Raw genomic sequence first — 22,791 nt, forward strand, 5'->3', positions numbered from 1 at the left:
TCTTATCTTCTTTCATATTAGCATGTTCTATTTTTTTCTGAATAGAGAAAATCTGAAATTCCTTGTCATAGCCTTAGCAAAAGGCTAAGAGCTATTTTGTGTTCCTTCTCATGACCAACACTTAATATCAAGGCTTAATATCAAGGCTGGGAATATGGCCTAGTGGAAGAGTGCTTGCCTCCTACACATGAAGCTCTCGGTTCAATTCCCCAGCACCACATACGGAAAACGGCCAGAAGGGGCGCTGTGGCTCATGTGGCAGAGTGCTAGCCTTGGGGGGGGGGGCGGGGCGGGAAGCCAGGGATGGTGCTCAGGCCCTGAGTCCAAGGCCCAGGACTGGCCAAAAAAAAAGATCAATGAGAGGCATGGCTCCAGTGGTACAGCACCTGCTAAGAAAACAAGAGGTCAAGTTAAAAAAAAAAGACCAAAGTCAAACCATACTTTGGACAAACTGAGGATTTGATCCCAAGACTTAATGTTCTTCTTGGTCCTTTTCTTTGGAGATTTTGATTGTTGTGCCACTTCAGAGGTCTACTCGCCTGAGTCAGTAAATTACTTTTGAGTTCTCTCAAGTGGCAAATTAGCATCCAACTCAGGTGTTAGACAGGTAATAATGACTCTTACTAGACATGTTACAGATTGTTACATATATGTATATATAATATATATTCCTACAAGAATAGACATGTTTAGATTGTTTTCCAGTGATATAAACAGTGTTATTAACAGTGAACACAACAGAAATGCAAATTAATTATTTTAAATGTATTAAAGTCTGTAAAAACTCATAAACAGGAGTTAGATAATACACTTTAAATGTCAATATGATATTGAAGAACACATTTTGGGAGATACTTGATAGAGCTTGGTTATATTTTAACACTTCTTATTTTTTAGGTCCATATGGAATTGTTTGTGAATGAAATGATGTAATGTTTGTATTTGCTTCAAAATAATATGAGAGGATCACACAACACAGGTCAGAGCACAGGAGAAGCAAGCTTGGCTGTACATTAACAATTGCTTAAACTGGAAAAAAGTACGTAAGGATTTATGACCGCAATTTGACAACTTTCTTTTTTTCCATTCTTGGGGCTTGAACTAAGTAAGGCCCTGAGCACTGTCCCAGGCTTCTTTTTGCTCAAGGCTAGCACTCTACCTCTGAGCCACATGCCATATCTGGCTTTTTAAATATGTGGCGCCAAGGAACTGAACCCAAGGCTGCATGTATACAAGGCAAGCACTCTACCACTAGGCCATATTCCCAACCCCTTGACAACTTTTATATATGTTTACATTCCTAATAAAGGAATTTTTTAAACATTAGGTAAATATCAACTGGGTTACTCTTGTCAAAGCCCAAGCTGCAGAAACTATCAACTCTGATGAAATCTCAAGTAGCTTGAAAGCAGGATTTGTGACTTATTATATTTTACGTATATACTTTTGTAGGACTTGGTATACTTTTGATGTATGAATGATCTTTGTTCCTATTATTATAAATAATGACTGCAAATCACTTTCAGGAAATAACATCCATGTAAATAATATCTTATTAGAACTTACTGAATAAATAGCACACACCAGTCATCAGCTTATTGAAAGAAAAAGAATCCAAAGTCAATCTTGATTGCGCCCATCATTCTTACATGCATTTTCAAGTCCCTTTGGTTTCATTCAAAAAAAGATATACAGATGACCAGTGGGTATATAAAAAAGTGTCCATCATAACTAATCATAATTTACATCATTGAATGGAAGTTAAAACCTCAGTGGGGGGGCTGGGGATATGGCCTAGTGGCAAGAGCGCTTGCCTCGTATACTTGAAGCCCTGGGTTCGATTCCCCAGCACCACATATAAAGAAAATGGCCAGAAGTGGCGCTGTGACTCAAGTGGCAGAGTGCTAGCCTTGAGCAAAGAGAAGCCAGGGACCGTGCTCAGGCCCTGAGTCCAAGGCCCAGGACTGGCAAAAAAAACCAAAACAAAACAAAACAAAAAACCTCAGTGGGATTATGGCTTATTTCAAACAGCCAGTTGATTTTTTTTTTAATTTTTAAAATGGAAATTAAGTGTGGGTGAGGATGTGTAGAAAGGGAGCTCTTATGCACTGATGATGGGGCTGTATGTTCCCACAACCCTTTTAGATGGCACTGTAATAGAGATTCCCCAAAATATTAAAATAACAAGCCAGACGCCAGTGTCTTGTGCCTATATTCCTAATTACTCAGGATGCTGAGACCTGAAGAATTGCTGTTCAAAGCTATCCCAAGCAGAAAAGTTTGCAAGACTAAATCTTCACTTGACTAGCAAAAAGCTTGCCTGAAGGAGTCCTTCAATTGGCAGAGCATCAGCTAGAAAAGTAAGCCAATTGAATATGTGTCCCTGAGTCCAAGCCCTGTTCCTAGTACTGGCAAAGGGAGAGAGAGGCAGGTGACGTAGAGATGGGGGGTGGGCTGTACGAGGAGTCATATGATTCAAAACCACACTACTGTATATAAATGTTCTAAGGCAATTAAATCAATATATAGAAGAGACATCAGCACTCACATCTTCATTACATCATTGATCATAATACCTAAGATGTGGAATTAACCTCAATATAAATCGATAGGTTAAATAATTAAAGTATGTAGGTTAAATATATTCAATAGGATAGTTTTTATTTTTTTAAGTTTGATGGTTTGCTGTTCACAGATTTTTTTTTATTTCATCTTGGTTGTCAAATGTGTTACATAATGCTATTTATAACACTCAGACTTTGTAGTGATATATTTTATACTGTCACCATATACATATTCCTTTTCATATACGTATTCATTACAGTTAGGAATATTTAAATCTAATTCTGTATTTTGAATTAATGGACTTTAGTTCTAGAGCCATTTAGGTTTAAAGAAAAATGAGTCAGAAGTACAGAGAGTTCACATATACCATGCCTTCCCTGTCATTTTGCCTAAGTATGGTGTGTGTGTTACAACTGATGAACTGAGACTGATGCAGCACTGACTGAAGTTCATAGTTAACGTAAAGTGTCACTCTTTCTGTTGTATGTTTTATGGATTTCGAGAAATGTATGGCATGTATCCACCACTGTTATAATATAGAGAGTAGCTTCAACACACTGAAATTTGCCTATGTTCTGTCTACTGACTCTTTTCTCTACCCTAAACTACTGGGAACCCCTAACCTTCCTGCCTGCATAGTTTTGCCTTCCCCATAGTAAGGTACAGTCTTTCCCAACTGCCTTTTTCACTTGGAAATGTGCATGAAAGGCTTCTCTGTGTCTTTTCATGGCTTAATAATTCACTTAGTTTTATAGGATAGTTTTTAGACTTTTAGAAAGAAGCAACTCCTGAGAAAATAGAGGAAAGCAAAGGAGGGAGTGACACTGTCCAAAAAGAAATGTACTCCTTACCTGACTTGTAAAATGGTAATCCCTCTGTATAACACCTTAATAATAACAACAAAATTACATTAAAAAATAAAATACAAAGAAGAAAATCCTGTCACTTATGACTCTGGATGAACCTAAATGATTTATGGTTACTTAAATAGGCCACACACAGAGAGACTATTGCATAGTCACAATTATACACAATCTAAAAAGACTGAACTCAAAGAAACTAAGAATTTAATTATAATAACCACAGGCTGGCTGGGATAGGATTTGTGGGGAGGATTGACCAAAGGAAACCAGATGGGGGGAAGGAGTTTAGAGACCTATTTTATGGAAAGATGGCTATGGTCAATGATAGTTGATAACTTTGTTTAAATTTAATTTTATTGTCAACATGATATACAGAGGGGTTACAGTTACATACATAAGGTAGTGAGTACATTTCTTGTCAAACTTGTTACCCTTCTCTCATTTTTCTCCCATGTTCCCACTCCCTAATTCCCTCCCCTAAGTTGTACAGTTCATTTCCAACATATTTTCTTATGAGTATTGCTGTTGCACTGGTTCACCTTTGTCCTTTGTCTCACCATTTTAGTGTTCCTCTTCCCTTCCTAATTCTGATAAACTTATATACAATAACCAGAATACCAAACTAAAATACAGTGACAAAGAGGATAAACCACGGGAAACAAAAAAGGAAAGAAAAAAGAAGTAACTTCACATAGTACATTAAAAACAACAACAACAAAGAAAACCCTCTTGTTTCCATATGTTGGAGTTCATTTTACTTAACATCATCTTATACGATCATATGTGCTTACATGAAGAAATGCTCAACATCATTGGCCATAAAAGAAACGCAAATCAAAACAACATTGAGATTCCATCTCAGCCCAGTTAGAATGGCCATTATCAAGAAATCTAATAACAACAGATGCAGGCGGGGATACGGCCAAAAGCAAATTGAACTATACTGTTGGTAGTAGTGTAAACTTGTTCAACCACTCTGGAAAGCAGTATGGAGGTTCCTCAAAAGACTAAACATAGAGCTTCCCTATGACCTAACAATCCCACTTCCGGGCATTTACCCAAATGACCACAAACAAGACCATACTAAAGATACAAACACAACCATGTTCATTGCAGCATTGTTTACCATAGCTAAAATATGGAACCAATCTAGATGCCCCTCAGTAGATAAATGGAACAAGAAAATGTGGTATATATACACAATGCAATTCTATGCTTCCACCAGAAAGAATGAGATCTCCCCATTCATAAGGAAATGGAATGACTTAGGAAAAATCATATTAAGTGAAGTAAGCCAGACCTAAAGAAATACAGATTCCATGGTTTCCCTCATTTGTAATAATTAGTATATATCTAGGATAGTCCTAACAGAGATCACAACAGCTCACTAGCTATGATCATATAAGATTTGAAATTTCTAAGAGAAAAACAATTACTTTTCTTACTACAAAAGTAAGTATGTACGCTAATGCATATGTAAGTTAGCTTTATTTAATTAACCATTCTATCAGATGTGCTTTTATTTTTATTGTATTTTTTGTGTGCCAGTCCTGGGCCTGAACTCAGGGTCTAGGCTCTGTCTCTCAGCTTTTTTGCTCAAGACTAACAAGTACTCTACCACTTAATCCACAGCTCTATTTTTGGCTTTTTGATGACTAATTGGAAATGAGTCTCACAGACACTTTCCACCAAAATCTGAAATAACATATGCGGTTATAGGATGTGGTATTTTGTTACATACACTAAGTAAAAGCACTGTTGATTATAGTATGTCTAATGCTCACAACTGTTGCACGCAAAACAGTCTAGACTTTTGAGACATTAAAATTTTAAGTGTGTCTTTGAATAAATGGAATGTGTATCTTGTTGAATAAAAGGAAGCAGCTTACTTACTCAGGATTCCTTGTTTGATAGTAATCTTTTGAGAAAAATTACTCTGAAGGAGATATGCATGTAGAAGCCAAGATTTTGGGTCATGAGTAACACTGTATGTGAAAAGGGAGGTTAGATTAATATGTATGAGCAATTGAAAAGATTCTCTGAGTTATTATTCAAACTGCTAATTATGGTTTACTCGCAATAATTCAAAATCTGAGATATAGATCTTGAGTAGGCCAAGAAACTTGATTACTAAACAGACGTCTCAAGAGACTAATATGTAACTTCCTTGGAATTTGATTCAGCCCTATATTGTACACAGAGGCAAGACAGAAAAGATGGGAATAGATATGGATAGATGATGGATTTAGTAGTGGAGAAAAAACAATATGTATCTGATTGCTTCTTCGTGTTCAGTAAAATATTTTCTGAGGCCATTGGCTTATTGTCGTAGGGACAGATTTCAGAGATTTTAGTAAGAATAGAAAAAAAGACAGACCAAATGAAAGCAAAGGAAGATAAGGTGCAATGGGGATGGAACATGTTTACTGACCGATTTGAGGAATACTGAAGTAGAAAGCAAGGTGCTTCATGGGTGTTGGGTGGTGTCCTGGTGAGGTCAAATAATGAGCATCCACTTCTGAAAAAGTAACAAAACATCCGGTCCCTTCAGCTGCATTGGATTGTTTCAGTTCCTACCACATTCTAATTCCATAAGGCCTAAATGCTTCCATATCCCTAACTGGTTGTAACATCGCTACATCCATTGTGACCACATATTCAAATGATAAAAAAAAAAAAGAGAGTAGAAAACCCAGGCACTTATTCACGAAACCAAGCTGTTTCCCAGTAAAGAACATCTTAAAGGGGGTCCAAATAGACCAAGTGAGTGGTTAATGTAAAGAAATGATCTTTCACATACCAAAAACTGAACAGTGTCCCATTTTTATCAGGAAAAAGAAGTCCAGATTTTGTTAAGTTGATTTTATGTTGTCTCTTCTTAAGCACTGGTCCAATTTCATCTGTACAGCCTCATCTTTACATATTCACATTTTGGGGTCCATTCTTGCTGCTCATCTTTAAACCCTTACCTAAAGAGTTGAGTCTTTACATTTAGCTTTATTTATGTTCATTGTGTAAATCAATGCAGTTGAGGTTTGGTAATGGTGTGGATATCCTTGCTTTAGAGTGCTCTGCTGCCTTACCCCCATGCCTTTCCCCAGGTGTTTTCTTCTGTCTACTTGTGATGATTTAACTTGTGTTTGTCCAAGTCTCAATGATCTAAAGATCCCATCTGGACCTACACTTTTCTAAGAATCCTCTTCTTATCCTTCAAATCTGCATTTACCAAAGTTTCCTTATCCTGCTTTGCCATCCAATTCCATCATCACAATCTGTGTCCTTATGCCTCTTACTGATAAGCACCTAGCAAGCCTTGTTATTAACCTAGTACCTGGCTCAGAATAGGGTTCGGTAAACGTGAACATAATGTTAAAAGAGGAAATATTTTACCGTTTTGAAATATATAAGATATATGCTTCATCAAACTAGATTTGAGATGTTATATAAGAGTTTTGAATATATCTGAAAAGTTCCTGAGGACCTACGATTTGAGGTATAGCAGAACAACTTGTTATAAATCATAACAGGAAAACTAGGCACAGGTGCATGCCTCTATTTCCATCACTGGGAAGGCTGAAGTAGGAGAATTTCTAGCTTACAGACAGCCTGGACCACATAGTGAGTGTGAGGCCTGCCTGTCTTAATAAACCAAACACACAAAATAGTTGGACATGATACCAATATAAAACTGCAATGTGCAATAATAAAATCTGATTGTAACTATGATCAGACCTGTCAAAGTAAATAAAGGGTAAACATTTTAAAATGAATTTCTTTGTACCACACTTCATACAATTACAATATAAAATTATGTAGCAGTTTATATTTTCAACAATAACTGACAGATTTATTCAGAGCCTATTGTCATTAGGTTATCCTGTATCCATTTGCTCCTCCCTCCCATGCTTCCTCAAATTTGTGCCCGATAAACTACAAAGTTAAAAGATAGCATGATCTTAGTTGACTTTGATTATATGTAGCACCACGACCACCACCACCATCATCACCACCACTACCACCCCCACCCTTTGGGATGATTTTTTCTTCCCTTGGCCATTTCTCCCAGTCCTATCTCGGTCTTCATGGTGTGCTTTACTCATTAAGTGGATATGGCTTAATTTATTCATTAGTTTGTTTTTGTGATTTCTTGTAGCAGCACTGAGGTTTAAACTTAAGACACTGAGTGTGCTAGGCAGGCTCTCTTTTCATTTGAGCCAGGCTTCTTTTGCTTTGGTTATTTTTTAGATATGTTTATACTTGTTTTTGGAGACCACAATCTTTCTACCAATAACTTTAGTCACAGACTCCTGTCACCATACCTTTGGTGAGATGAAGTTCTACTATTTGTCCTTGCTGACCTGGAACCAGGATTCTCCCAATCTCTGCCTCTAGAGTAGCTGGGATATCTGGCATGAGCTATTATGTCCAGCCAATGGTAGATGTATTTTGATTTCTCAGAACATCAGAGTCACTCAAACAAAAACCAAAAGACTATAGTCTTTTGCCATCTGAAGCTTTTAGAGCTTCTCTTTGCTGCATTAGGAAAGACAAAGGAGATTCCTATGACATGTGAATGTAAAGAGTAATTGTTCACTACTCAAGAAAACATTCCAGCCCTTCTTTATTTCAGAGAAATCTATTTTCTTTGTCTTTTAAAAATTTGTTGTTTGAGCAGGGTACAGATGGCTAGCTACTCAAGACCCTGAGATCTGAGGACTATGGTTTGAAGCCAACCCTGTGGAAGGAAAGTCCTTAAGACTCCTATCTTCAATGAACCACCAAAAAGCTGCAAGTGGAGCTGTGGCTCAAGGGGTAGAGTGGTAGCCTTGAGCAAAAAAGCTTATTGTCAGTGTTCAGGCCCTGAATACATACCTCATTTCTGGCATAAGAAAATAAAAATTGCTTCTTTACACATTTCCTACTTTAACTCTTACTGTCATCTTTAATGTGGTAACAGCTACTGTCCCACACCAAACACTAAAAGTAATATTTTAGTATAATCTTCTCTAGTCTTCTAAGCTCTGGGGTACCCTATATAAATTAATTTTAAAATTACTTTAGCTTTCCTAAGCATTTTCTTGGTTTTTTGTTTTTGTTTTTTTTTTTTTTTACAACTTTGTGTTTGGTTTACTGTTGACACCGTAGCTTCTTACTGTATTTTTTTGGCATGGAAGAGTCAGGGAGAACATTCACTTTGTAATGATGTCTAAACTACCAGATATTATACAGAAACACTTTACAAAGCTCCCTTTCTTCCTTTTTTGAAGTCATAAAATGTGCCCAAAGCTTAGGCCTAAACTTTTCTGTAGAACAGCTAAAAATTCAAATGCCTTTCAGCTGGCACAGCGACTGAATGCTGTTCTACCCTGCAGTTTGCCTTGCTGACCATCCGAATGCTGCATTCCAGGAGGGGAGGAGGGTAATTGATTTCTTTGGTGATCCCCCTGGGTTTAGGTTCATTTATGTTCCCAATATAATGATTAGAGAAGACTTAAATATCCTAAGCATCATTTCAGAAACACAGTGATTATATTTCATGCTGCTAATACCAGTGTTAGAATGTTTACCATTCATTATGGTATCCTTAGTAAAATAAAATATAAATAGACTAAGGAAATATATGAAAACATATATGGTGAGATATTCCCAAATATGCAATCCCAAATATGCAACTGACTATATAATATGGTATATGCAGGGATAGAACTAAGGATTTAACAAAATGAACATCAAGAAACTGAAATGTGTTTTATCTGGGAGGATAGGATTAAGGTAAAGACTAGACAGATAGAATGGCGGGCAAATATAGTCATAATCCTCAATGTATTAATGTGAAAGTGGAACCAGTAACTTGAGGGGATGGATAGGGTTGGGACAAATGGGGGGAGGAATGATTAAAAGTGTGACATTGATTAAGATGCCTTCCACGTATAACATAATGAATTGAAACCCCTTTCTACAGTTACTTAACAATAATTTTTAAAAAGCTAAAATTAAGAAAGGAACAGATAACCCTTTACTGTAACCATGAAATAATCAATTCTGCATGTAAAAACTAAAAAAGAAACTTAATAACCAATGACCCTTTTTCTTCCATCTGCTTTTTCACACAGGTACAACTTGGCCAAGTAGAAATCAAGTGTCCCATCACAGAGTGTTTTGAATTCTTGGAAGAAACAACTGTGGTCTATCATTTAACCCATGAAGACTCAATCAAGTATAAATATTTCTTGGAACTTGGCCGTATTGATTCCAGCACCAAGCCATGTCCTCAGTGCAAGCACTTTACAACCTTTAAGAAAAAAGGACACATCCCCACCCCTTCCAGATCAGAAAGCAAATACAAAGTAAGCATGCTCACCAGCATTGTGGGTTAAATGTCACATAGTGGGTATAGCCAAGTTAGATTGATCGATGGTGGACTACAAATGGGCTTCCTTCCCCTGTTGGAACCTAAAGTGAGCATATATTACCTCTGATTCTGAACATGTATGTTGGGAGAGACTGATACTAAAAGAGCACTCTTGAGGATGTTTTTCTTTAACTTCAATTCTGTTCAAATTTTATCTAATAACCTAATGGAAAAGTTATGTTTTTAGCACTTTCTGACCATTACCAGTTACTAAATAAATCCTTGAGGGTTTCTTTTCTTTTCTTTTTCAAAGTATGATTTTCAATGCTTCATGAGTCTACTCTGTCTATAATGAGTGATATATGGTGAAAAGTTACTTATTTATTAGTCAGCCAATTCAGAATGACAATATATGCTTGGCACTAAGCATATGTGACATGGCCATTGTTTTTAAAAGTTTAAGGAAGGTGATAGTCAACTTTCTATTTTGGAACAATTGCCTGAGACAATCACCTGACAGAGAGCAAAGGTTTATCTTGGTTTAACTCAGTTTTGGAGGTTCTGGTTGGTGACTGGTTGGTCCTGCTGTTTCGGGCTTATGGCAGAAGCACATGGCAGAGAAGAACCACTTGTCCTGTGATTAACAAGCAAGGAAGAAGGAAATGGCCAGAGTACCAAAATCTCCTTCATGGCCCTGCCCCCAATAAGCTAAAGAAATCCCTTTACTAGGCCTCGCTGCCAGGTTCCATCACCTGTCACTAGCATCACCCTTAGGGGCATGATTTTACCATTTGGACCTTTGGGGTCACTTATGACTCTAGCTATAGCAGATGGTGAGAGGGACATATGTTCCAAAATGACAATTCCATATGATTAGGAAAACCAAACAGCTCCCCTCCCCCAACCAGTCCCCCTTTACCTAGGGTACACTGAGTATTTGGCGGACTCTTGCAAAAGGAATGGGCGCTATCAAGGACATTAGTAATGCATTATCCAGGAAGCATAGCTCTCTAGAGATACAAACGTTGGAGAGCATTTTTCAGAGCAAGGATGAGTAAGTGTTCAGACCCAGAGGCTGAGTCCAGGAATGTTGGAAACAAGTGCTTCACAGAGTGGGAAAAGAATAGGGAGAGGCAGTTGGGCAGATAGATAAATACTAATCATGTCAAGTCTTGTACATTGCACTTAGGAATTTGAATTTAATTCTGAACACATTAGAGAAAGATCACTGGCAGTTGTTCACAAAGGCTATTACAGAAGGGCAAGATCCAAGGCCAGGAAACCAAAGCAGTAACTGTGGCCTTGCAGTACTGACTACAGTTACCTGGATAGCTTGTAAGATGCATAAGTGCCCCCAGCCTACCACTCAACAATTGTGTTCCAAGTTTCTAAGCCTCGCTAGGTTACTAAGAGGCAGCAGAGTAGAGACATTTGCAGTAAATGAAGCAGAAAATGGATGAAGCTCTGGCAGTAGTTTCAGCCTTGTTATTGCAACAAATGGCAGGGTGCAGCATTTCTAAAGAAGTCATCTCCATTTAAGGTAAGTTTTCACCCATGTTCTGTATTTTGGAAGCAGCAGTCACCGCATTGTTCACCCTGTAGTTCTGAGGAGATGGAGATTGAGCAACCATCATTTGCGTTGTAGTGATGAGCTAGAGAATTGCTCTGTTAATCACAGCCCTTAATGACTAATTTGACTTTGAAACTGCTTGACTCTCATAGTTGGTATTTTCCTCTCTGGTTTTTATGCTATAACTGTCAGGAAAAAAATCTTTTGTTAATTTTCTACAAAAGCTGTCATTTGGAGATAACAAAATTGTATAACTAAAATAACCCCTTACAGTGATGTTGGCTTCTGACTTAATAGGATACTTCGATTTGATGCTGTATATTCTTTGGTTATTTCAAACTACTTTTGTTCCAGTTGTATGTTATTGATGTTATCAGGAAATCAGTAGTTTTAAAAAGACTTGTCATTCTCTGACTTAGGATATTTAACTTTTTCTATACTATATTTAGAGTGAAATGTACATAAAGTGAAAGTATAGTATTGGAATTTGTGGTAATTAATACATTTATGTGTAATTGCATCAAAGTAGACATAATTTAAAACTTATTGTTACTAAATAATAGAAGGTGTAATTTAAATGTCAAGTATAACACAGGTAAAATTGTAAACTCTTATTTTTCATCCAAAGTAATGTTGTGATGATCATAATTTATTACACTGTATATGAAGTGAGAGTGAAATATGGAAAAATGACAAAACATCCTATACATATGTATTTTTGAGAGAAGCAAAAGTATTTGGGTAAAATATGCAAGAGGCTTCCCTCAGTGTGTATTTTTTGGCTTGTATATACAAAGAAAAACAGGGGCAAATGGACCAAGATCATAAACATAACAGATTCAAGTGTTTACTTTTGGAGAGTATAGGAGACAAGAAGTTGCTTTTTTTTAAACATGATGCACACATAGTTTAGGCTCAAACAAACTAGAAATTAGAATACTTGTTATCTTTGTTGTGATAGGGAGGCAGAATCAGCAACCCTATGGACTGAGAAAGGAGAAGGAAGTCAGAAAGAATAGACATGAACTGGGGCATGGATATGGAAGAGGGACCTGATAAGCTTAATAAAAATAAATGTTGTTAAAATCCTCCTGGGTCGGCAAAAGATAGAAATCTTAATGTGTGTTCATTGTTTTTAATGTCACTGGAAAAAAAAAAAAACAAGACATAAGTAGGAGAGGTTCACTTATTTTTTGGTTTGTTTTCTTGTGGCAGTTCTGAAATTTGAACTCTGTCTCGAGCTCTACTTTAGTTTTTCTGCTCAAAGCTGGCACTCTACCACTTGAGCCACAGCTTCACTTCTGGCTCTCACAGACTTTCCTGTCCTGGCTAGCTTCTAACCTCAGTCTTCAGATTTTTGCCTTCAGTATACTTAGGATTGAAGGTGTGAGTCACTGGTGCCCAGGGAAGGCATTTACTTTATCTTCTACTTTCTGAGATTGCCGTGTATGGTTGGCTAGCTCTGTTGCTTTAAGATAAACATTATGGCAAATGTGTCATGGAGCAAAGCTGTCTACTTCATGGAGGCTGGGAGGCAGTAGTGGTGGGGGAGGGCATGGGGATCCCAATATGCCTTCAAGGGCACACCCTAATGGTCCACCTTCCTTTCCCACATAGTGACAGCTCCACCATTTCCCAGTGGCACTGTGAACTGATGGCGAAGGCTTTAGTACATAGGTCTGTAGGGAACACCCCAGACCCAAACAGTAATACAGTACAGAAAGAAAATACTGTGTACATTTCAACAATGTCGGGATGATGCTGTTTGTTATTCCTGGTTACTCACCCCAAAAGAGAACATGTCTAGAAGGAAAAGTGTATAACTTCTCTATTTTATGTAGTGCATTTTTTGAGGGATGATTTACACAATTCCCTAAGCAATGATTTTTTTTCTGTTTTTAGGATAATGTTTGTGTATCACCTCTCATCAGTGAACCCCAAGTTGTATACTATTTAAAACTACCTGAATTAGAGGCCACCCCTGTCTGGATATTTCATGAAAGGAGGGCACTGACATGGACACTCAAGTAAGCCCTGTGGCATTTGGCTCACAGGAGAGCACTCTCAAGGACACTAAGGTAGAATTCTGTGGTAAAGCAGATGCACATTTTGCATTCTACCATTTTCCTCAATAACCAAACCCACTTATACTGTACTTTATCATAAGTTTAAGAGCAGTGAATTCAAGTACTCTAAAGCAACCAATTTTATCATAAGGCAGTAGAAATAACAAAAAATGTTGCCACTAATATCTAGCATTTCCAAGCCACTTAACATATCTTGTAATATTACTTAGAGCCTTAAGTGGGTTTTGTATCTTTTGATAAATCCACATGTTTATTTCACTGGTACTGTTGTGAGTCATTGAGTTATCTCAATATGAGGTTTATCACTCTCTGAGCACTTTTTACACTTGGTTCTGAGGCACTTAGGATCATGGATTAAAATAGTTTGAAATTGGTACCACTATTTTACAGTTAAGCAAATGCTTCTCATATGAAATTGAGATCTGAACTCCCATATATGAGGATTTTATTTGTGTAGTGTTTTGTAAAGACCATTTTTTTTTTTTTACTTTCAGCAGATAGATAAAAGATGAACAGAGATGGGCACTGGTATTATTGTTCAAAGATAGCCTAAGCAGAAAATTCTGAGACTCCTCTAAAATACTAGCAAAAAGCAGGCTGGAGGTGTGGCTCAGTAGAATGCCAGCGAAGTAAATTGAGTAACTGAGAGGCTTTGCTACTTCAGGGGAGTGGGAGATGGGGGTGGGGGAGAATAAACTATCAATAATCAGTAATCAGAATTTATAGGTGATCATTAATCCTTCCACATCCTCACTTAACAAAGTTTTTCTAATAAAATTTAAATAGAGCTTTCATTGTATTCTTAACATCATCAAATGCATACTATATTCAACAAGTACATTCCTGACCTGGAAGATTTATAGAGACAGCCTTGCCTCTGGTCAAATAAGTTTACTTTTTTATTCATAACATTTCAGTCTTCTTTACTCTGCAGTTCATACCATGTAATAAGAGTAACTTCAGTTTTCCAGTTAGAAACCTCATTTCTAGCCTTAATATTTTCTATAAATTATTAATGCAACACCACTGCCTATCAATTGGTAAGAAAGTTAAATGTGGGGGAAAAAAATGTTGACGTTGTAACTCCAGTCTGCTCATGTGAGGCCTACAAACAGGCATACCACCCAGATCCAAAGTTTTTCTCCATAGCAATTAACATCTGGGATTTTATTTTGTATTTAAGTGGTTATTTGCTTAGTCTCCCTTTCTAATTGCTCTCAGGATAGGCCAGATCCAGCTTGGTTTCATTCACTGCTGGTAACAAAGCACTATATCCTGTAGAGTGTGCCTTCAAAATGCATTTGCTGAAGGAACTAATACATGGCCAATGCACAAATAATAGGCACTGGAATAAATATAGGTGAAAGTACCAAGAGCACTGAGAGGACCGGAAAGAGTGTGAAAGTATCACTAAAGAACACACATATTAAGCCTTGAGAAATTGTTTATTAAGAGAGAAAAGGTGGGCCCCCGCAATGACTTCAAACTGGATTTAAATTCTCAGCTTGTTGTGCACCATCTCTGTAACCTTAAGTACAGTTTGTAATCAAGGGATAGTAATAGTACCTAATGTGGTAAGAGTGTAGTAAGAACAAACAAGATCACATATATAAAATGCTTAGAATCATGACTGACATAATATACTACCTGATAAGATTGTGGTTGTTACTCTTATTAGGCTAAGGAGGTAGAAGGAACAACCCTAGGTATTGAGAAAGGGGTGAGGAATCAAAAAGAATAGAGATGGAATCAAAGATTAGATGGGATGTTGAAGTAAACAGACATGTCTGAAGGAGGAACAGCAAGTGTGGAGAGTGGAAAACTACTTGTGTTTGAAATAGAGCTTTTGGCTTTTTTCTATGTTTGTCTTGACAGTGCTGGCATTTGAACTCAGAGCCTCCCCCAATGCCTTTTTAACTTAGTTTTTAGACCAAATATCAAACTTTTGTCTACAACAGCCTAACACTACAATCCTCCTAGTCCCATTTCCTGAGTACATAGAACTACAGGCATGGAAATCTGTACCCAGCTTGTAATTGGTTTTGTTTTGGTTTGCTTTGCTTGTTTCTGTTGTTTGGATTTTGTGTAGGGCCAGGGTTTGAACTGAGGGCCTCATGTTTATAGGCAAGTACTCTACCATTTGAACCATACCTCTAACCCTCTAGTTGGTTGTTTTGTTTTTGTGCTGGTCCTGAGGCTTGAACTCAGAGCCTGTGCTCTGTCTCTGAACATAACTTGCTCAAAGCTAGTGCTCTACCACTTGAGCCTCTGGAGCCACAGTTTTCTTGAGGGTTGGTTTATTGGAAATAAAAGTCTCATGGACTTTCCTGCTGAGGTTGACTTTGAATTGTGAACCTCACAGCTCAGTAGCCAGGGTAGCTAGGATTACAGATATGAGCCTCTGGTGTCTGGCTTCTACTTGTTTTTTTAAATGAAGTCTTGCTAGTTTTTTGTCATGGTTAGTCTGAAACAATAATCCTCTTACCTGTGTGTTCTCAGTTCCTAGGATTTGAAATTTGTTGATAGTATTAAACTTAGAGAACCTTTAGGACATCAAAGTGATGTCCAGAAAACATGTTTGGTGTTTTTTTTGGGGGGGTGGGGGGGTGGGGGTAGTGATCTGCCAGAAGTCTTCAGTAGTACAGATGGTGTGTGTATGTCTGGATTTGTTACTGAAGAGATAAAAATGAACAATATGTTTGGGCAGGCAAAAGAAATATGAGTTGCTTGTTGTCCTTCATGGGAAAAAAGGGGAGAGAGGAGAAGCCTTTTGTGCATTTCAAGCTTTTATTTAACTCAGGAGTTTAGCACAGTTCTCATGCCAACTATAGACTGAAGTTAGCCTCCTTGAGTGGGGGACAGTGCTCAAGCAGTAGAGCACTTGCAAGGGCAAGAGTCTGAGTCCAATTCCTAGTGTAACATAGAAAAGAAAAGAAGAAAAAGAAATAAGCCTCCTTTTCAGAGTTGAAGTTTATATATAATCTCACAGGGAACATGTTCAAGTCAGTTCTCTGTATGGTTTGCCTGAGGCAAAATTAATAATCCCTTCTCTTCCTGTGATACATTACACACTGGTGCTCTGATTCATCACAAGGTAGCAGAATAAAGGCCAGGAAAATGTCCTTAGAAAAACTCTGCATGTTTTCACATTTAGTATTCTCTTTTCTCCTTTATGATCCTAGGCCTTCTGGATAGCAATCACATTTTATAAAGCCATACAAATATATAACTTCCTTGTATGGTGAAGGAATTTTTAGAAAGGCTTTCAGAACACCATTGAGTCAATAGGTCATTTCTAATTGGTATATGATAAAATGTGCTTAAGATTCCTCAGAGTAGAAATAATTTGAGAATTTCTTTTCCCAGATACAAACATGTTTAAAGCTTTGGCATGAATGTATAATTGGTATGTTCCTTTGCTCCTGGCTCTCCCTGACACCACAACACTAATTGAGAGGCAGACTGTGAATCAGCCCCACAAGGTCAGTTTAGCTTATGACACACACTGATTCCTCTTGGGATTCATACATCACTCGTGGCAGTAACTGGTAGAAAACAAGTGTAGTTTCTCAAGTGATTGTTACTGGCACAGACGTATGAGGGAAATAAAAGTGGTTTGAAGAAGCTGGTTACACAAAGAGTGTGTCCTACCTAATACCTAGGATGCAGGAGCGTTTCTCCCTTCATTTATGAATGAGTTGTTCTATTAAAAAAATTTTTAGTTTGCTTCCTTGGCCTACCAGCCATCTGTAATATTTTTAAATATATTTTATTGATATTTTAAAGGTGATGTACAGAGGGGTTACTGTTACATAAGTTAGATGAGTGTCTTTCATTTTGAACCATGTCATAATATATTTTAGAGCCAAGAATTGAAATCTATCTACATCTGACCCTTGAAAAAGAACTAAGAAAATATTTATAGTAATCAGGGCCTGACACTACCACAAATTGGTTAGCAGTGATTTTTAGAACTGTTCGATTTTTTTCCCCCACACCATCTGGTTATTAATCCTTGGGTTTTTAGCACAAGAAGCAAGTCAAGAATGATTTTTCTCTGATGGCCAGTAGGGTAAGGAGTTTGTTAGCTAAGTCTGGTCAGACCAGTCATTATAAACTAGCCAGAAGATACTCTGGAATAAGAAGAATTAGGACTGTGCATTTATTATCTACCATATTAAATACTCTTTATATTTACCTTTTTTGTCTATTGTGGGACTTGAACTCGGGACCTGTATGCTGTCCCTGAGCCTCTTTGTATGAAGGCTAGCACTCTACCACTTGTCACAGCTCCACTTCCAGTTTTTCAGCAGTTAATTGGAGATGAGAGTCTCATGGGGACTTTTCTGTCCTGCCTGGCTTTGAACTGTAATCCACAGATCTCCTGAGTAGATAGGATTACAGGCATGAGCCATCAGCACCTGACTTATATTTACCCTTTTATATTTGTAGGAAAACTTAGTAGAGCTGTCCACACTTAGGACTGCAGTTAGCTGTTCAGACTGATTGGATACTACCATTGCCAAAAACTTACTACCTATAAACCGTTCCCTGCCTACTTTAAAAAAAATCTAGTTAGGTGCTGGGGATATAGCCTAGTGGCAAGAGTGCCTGCCTCGGATACACGAGGCCCTAGGTTCGATTCCCCAGCACCACATATACAGAAAACGGCCAGAAGCGGCGCTGTGGCTCAAGTGGCAGAGTTCTAGCCTTGAGCGGGAAGAAGCCAGGGACAGTGCTCAGGCCCTGAGTCCAAGGCCCAGGACTGGCCAAAAAAAAAAAAAAAAAAAAATCTAGTTAGGGCTGGGGATATGGCCTAGTGGCAAGAGCGCTTGCCTCGTATACATGAAGCCCTGGGTTCAATTCCCCAGAACCACATATTCAGAAAATGGCCAGAAGTGGCGCTGCGGCTCAAGTGGCAGAGTGCTAGTCTTGAGCAAAAAGAAGCCAGGGACAGTGCTCAGACCCTGAGTCCAAGGCCCAGGACTGGCAAAAAAAAAAAATCTAGTTAGAAAAAAATGGTTTTTTTTTTTCTCTCTCTCTCTCTCTCACACATGCATACATATGCACCCTTATGCATATGTAAGTCACTTACATATGCACTCACTTACTAGTCTCAATACACAGTGTAATTCAGTGACCTTTCTGCTATTTTATGTACATTTCTCTTGTGAGATATAAGCCTTATTATGTTTTAGTTTTAGAACAGGGTGTCCCGTTATAAACAGAATGATGCCACACTTTTCTGGCTTGGAGTTGGAGCTATACAAATTGAGCCAAAATTGCCCAGTACCCTTTTATATTTATTAGTGAAGAAGTGAATCCTCAGACAGTGGGGAATTACTTTCTGATTTGGAGGCAGGGCCTGTGAAGCCCTTTAAAGTGTGTCCAGGTAGGAAACAGCCTCAGTCCCAAGTTCTGACATGCATCCCTAGAAGAACATGCCTCCCACTTGAATGTAAGAATTGCTCTTGAGGTGAGTGAATTGTGCAGTAAATGCTGTGTGACATGTGTAGATCCAGCTCAGAAACCAGTATGGAGGGAAGTCACTAAGGTTATTTTTATGAGTAACTATCCTATTTGGGTGTTGTTTATCTTGCCATGTGTTATTCTTTGCATGTTTTGTCTACTTTGGGGCCCCAGCTTTAGGAAAATTTCCCTTGTCATTTGCAGCCTGGTTTCAGCTATGCTGTGAGAATTTAAGGCAAGGATTGTTTGGCCACATCTGGACTCTGTGTAGGGAGCAATGTTGCATGGTGTCAGTGTATGATGGCACTGACTTTCACATCTCAGGTACAAGGTGAGATCTCAGGGAGTGAGATTCAAGACAAGAAATCAGGCCATATTCTTCCAGGTGGAGTGTCACCCTCCCCTGCCACCATTCTGGCTTTAGGATTTGCTGCTGCAATGGCACAGCACTGCTTTCTTAAAGGTGTTTGAAATCCTGCACCAAAGACTCCATCTCTCTTCTCTGTAGCACCCTGTACTTCACATCTTCTTTCCAAGAAAAAACGTCTTCAGTTCTTTAAGAAAAATCTTTTTTTAAACTCTAATTTCTTGATCACTTATTATTTTAGTTGGTTTCTTCAAGACATGAGCTTTCCTGACATCTACAATTTTTACGTTTCATATACAGAATCAATGGACCATGGGATATTGTGGTAAATAAGGCAAGATCGTGCAAATTTAGAGATCCCACATGTGGAATATTCTAGCAAGGCTCAGGTTGAGCTGGCTGAGATGATGTTTCTGCTTTAAGCAACATTAAAACACTTAGATTCTCTCTGTGTCCTCGGTGCCTGCTATACAGTGCTCAGGCCGGACCCCCTACCTGATGTATGACACTGTCCTTCTCCCGACTATCTTCCACTTTGCTCAAGCCCATATTCTCTCTCAGCATTGATTTTCCCCAGCTTTGCTGAAGCATCGTTCCCATGGCACCAACTTGTCCAAGCTTGTACCCTAGCAGTCATTACATGGTTTTATTGCTTTCAGCACATTGTCTGCTTCTAATAGACTCCTTTAAGGACAAGTTGCATTCATTTTATGTGTCCCTAAAATCAATCCAGTCAGTGCCTGCCAGTTGGGGATGCTCCACAAATGTGTTGAATAGGCAAATGAATGGATATGACTGTACTGGGTTTGTCCTCAGAATCTTGCTCTTGCTAGTCAGAAACTCCACCCCTGAGGCATGTCCATCAAACCTGAAGTCCTAATAAAGCAAGTCCTTCTTTTGGAAAACAGAGTAAGCTTTTATTGTTGTAGTATTTTATGCCCAGATGTTGTCTAATATCTTCAGTTTCATTAGTAATGCATTTATGATTTATTTAAAACTATGTGTGTATGTTGGTATTTGTATATATCTATTTATATGTATATACATACACACATAGATATGTATACACAGAATTTAAGTAAAATAGTTATTTCAAGTCCTCTTTGATTTGGATTCTGTATGTATTTTGTGGTCTGTTTCTCATTTTTACATATTGGTGGAAAAATAAATGTACCCTTTTCTTAGGTTTAGTAATTGATATACCTGATGTATGCTCATCGGTACAGTGCAGATCTGGAAATCGTAATGAGATTCAAAATTTGTGGTGTATTAAAAAGTTCTTTTGTCTTTTGTGGATCCTAGGACAAGTTAATTAAGACTCATAACTGAAGCAGCTTTATTCTAACAATATGGCAGTCATGCCTCCTGTAGAAGAGTTTGTGCATTAATCATGACGCTCAGCATAATGTCAAGAAGATGAAATATTTAGTAAACATCATCTGGTAATCTAGCAAGTGGTGATGCCATGTCAGCCACTGGTTGTAATTAGACATCTTGTTTTTCCTTTGAATTCATTTAATTTGTTTCACAAATCACTTACTGAATGTCTACCATATGCTGGAAGTCAGTCCTATGTTTCTTTACTCAGTAAATACAAAGTGAATGCTATCTTTGCCCTCAGTGAATTTGTAGATGGTTATGGTGGTTGAGATTCTTCATTGAGTAACATAAGTTACATAATAGCACTAATGCTGCTTGGAGGGAAGACAATGAGCATTGAAGCAGGGTAAGATTTCAGTAGATTGTGTTAATTAGTGTTTTCAGTTACAAGAATCAGAGATGTGCTCTTTCCTTGTCCACTTTAGTGAGGTTACTGCAGCCCCCACAGGAAGTGGGAAGGTCTGGAGAGCAGTCTCTGTAGCTACTTGGGTTCAGCTAACCTCAGAAAAATCAGACACTTCTGGTTGCCTGAGAGCACAAGCCAGTGCCTGTTCCCATCTCCAGTGATCTGCACTGTGTCACTCCACTCCTCTCTGCCTTCTCCTCCATGAGATGGCAGTTTATGGGTAACTCCATTTCATGCCCCAAGAAAGAAAAATAAATCTACCTAGCTAATCTCTATGTAACAATGAACATCCCTGCTGTAAAAAGCTCATGCTAAGGACAGCTTGTCCACAGTACCAAGCCATTGGTTACATATTATTTGGCACCATTCCTGATACAAAAATGTGTGACCAAGAAGATGGAAATAGATAGCATAGAACAGTCCTAGTCCAGCTTTACCATGGAAATGAATCACCTGAAGTCCTGGAGTTCTGGTAGACTCTTGATTCAGTGGGATTCATGTGTTCTGGGTTTCTAACCACACTTTGTGTGGCAAGGAGCCAGCATGATGCTTTTGTATTGAAATAAGTACTCCATGTGGTAGACCTGGAGAGGGAGATGTAATTTTTCAGTGGAATGACTGAGTAAAAGTTGAGGAAAATACCACATTCCTGTCATGTCTGTCTTTATGGGAGGTCAATATGAAGGTGGTCATGGTCAGAATGGATAAAATATTTTCACTCAAAACATCAGCATTGAAACAGTTCCAGTGTAGTCTTTGAAAACCAAAGTTGTGGGCTAGCTAACAGGTTTTTAAAAATTATTTTAATAGGAAGATAGTAAGCAACTGAAGGTTGAATGTTAATTATTCATATTCACTTGAGCGCTTTTCCCTAACTATTGGTACAGTTTATCTCTAGGTCTGTGTTGGTGGTGAATATTGGTACCAGGATTGGTTGTAGAACTTGTTAGTATAAGAAAATGGAGTCATTATACCTGATTTAGATACCTAGTATGATTGCTTTGTTTTAGTGTCTTTGGAGAGTCACACATTTCAAATAGGCTGTGAAGAAAGACTCAAGTACTAAAGTGCTTATCTAGTATGTAAAAGGGCATGGGTTCAGTCCCCAGTAATGAATGGGGAAAAGGCATCATTCTTGACTACATTTCTAAATCTTCCTTCATAGAACTCCACAAATGTACTAGTTCAGCATCTAGTCAGAGAGCCTTGAGCCAATTACATGTCTCACATTGGGAAACAGGATCCCATTTCAAGGCATGTTTGTGTCTATTATTCTCTCAAGACTGATGGAAAACTTGAGGCTCCTTATTGATTCAGAATTCTAAATAATGTCCAAGGAAAAAGAATTGGATAAAATATTCACATGTACTGAAATAATGGCAAATGCATAGGAAAAACTCCATCTTTCTGAATTCTTCACCATCTTTATATATTATATCAAAAAGGAAGGCCCCATGTAATATTGGCTGTGATTCTTCATTGTTTAGTGACCAAACAATGAATTATTAACAATGTTTTATTTTTTTGAAGCTTACCCATTTCAACCTATTCTTTCTTTAAAAAGTGAATGATTTTAGGGGCTGGGGATATGGCCTAGTGGCAAGAGTGCCTGCCTCGGATACACGAGGCCCTAGGTTCGATTCCCCAGCACCACATATACCGAAAACGGCCAGAAGCGGTGCTGTGGCTCAAGTGGCAGAGTGCTAGCCTTGAGCGGGAAGAAGCCAGGGAC

The 22,791-nt window shown here is 38.1% G+C and overlaps 1 protein-coding gene across 1 annotated transcript in view; it reads left to right on the plus strand.

Moving 5' to 3' along the window:
- The window catches only part of Rnf217 (ring finger protein 217), a 119,006-nt gene that overhangs the window by 73,192 nt on the left and 23,023 nt on the right, over positions 1–22,791 (plus strand). Inside the window, exon 2 of the mRNA XM_048354017.1 lies at positions 9,542–9,775. Within this exon, the coding sequence (XP_048209974.1) occupies positions 9,542–9,775 (234 nt within the window). The remainder of the gene's footprint in view (positions 1–9,541; positions 9,776–22,791) is intronic.

This window comes from Perognathus longimembris, chromosome 9 (genome assembly GCF_023159225.1).
Source record: "Perognathus longimembris pacificus isolate PPM17 chromosome 9, ASM2315922v1, whole genome shotgun sequence".
NCBI classification, from domain to species: Eukaryota; Metazoa; Chordata; class Mammalia; order Rodentia; family Heteromyidae; genus Perognathus; species Perognathus longimembris.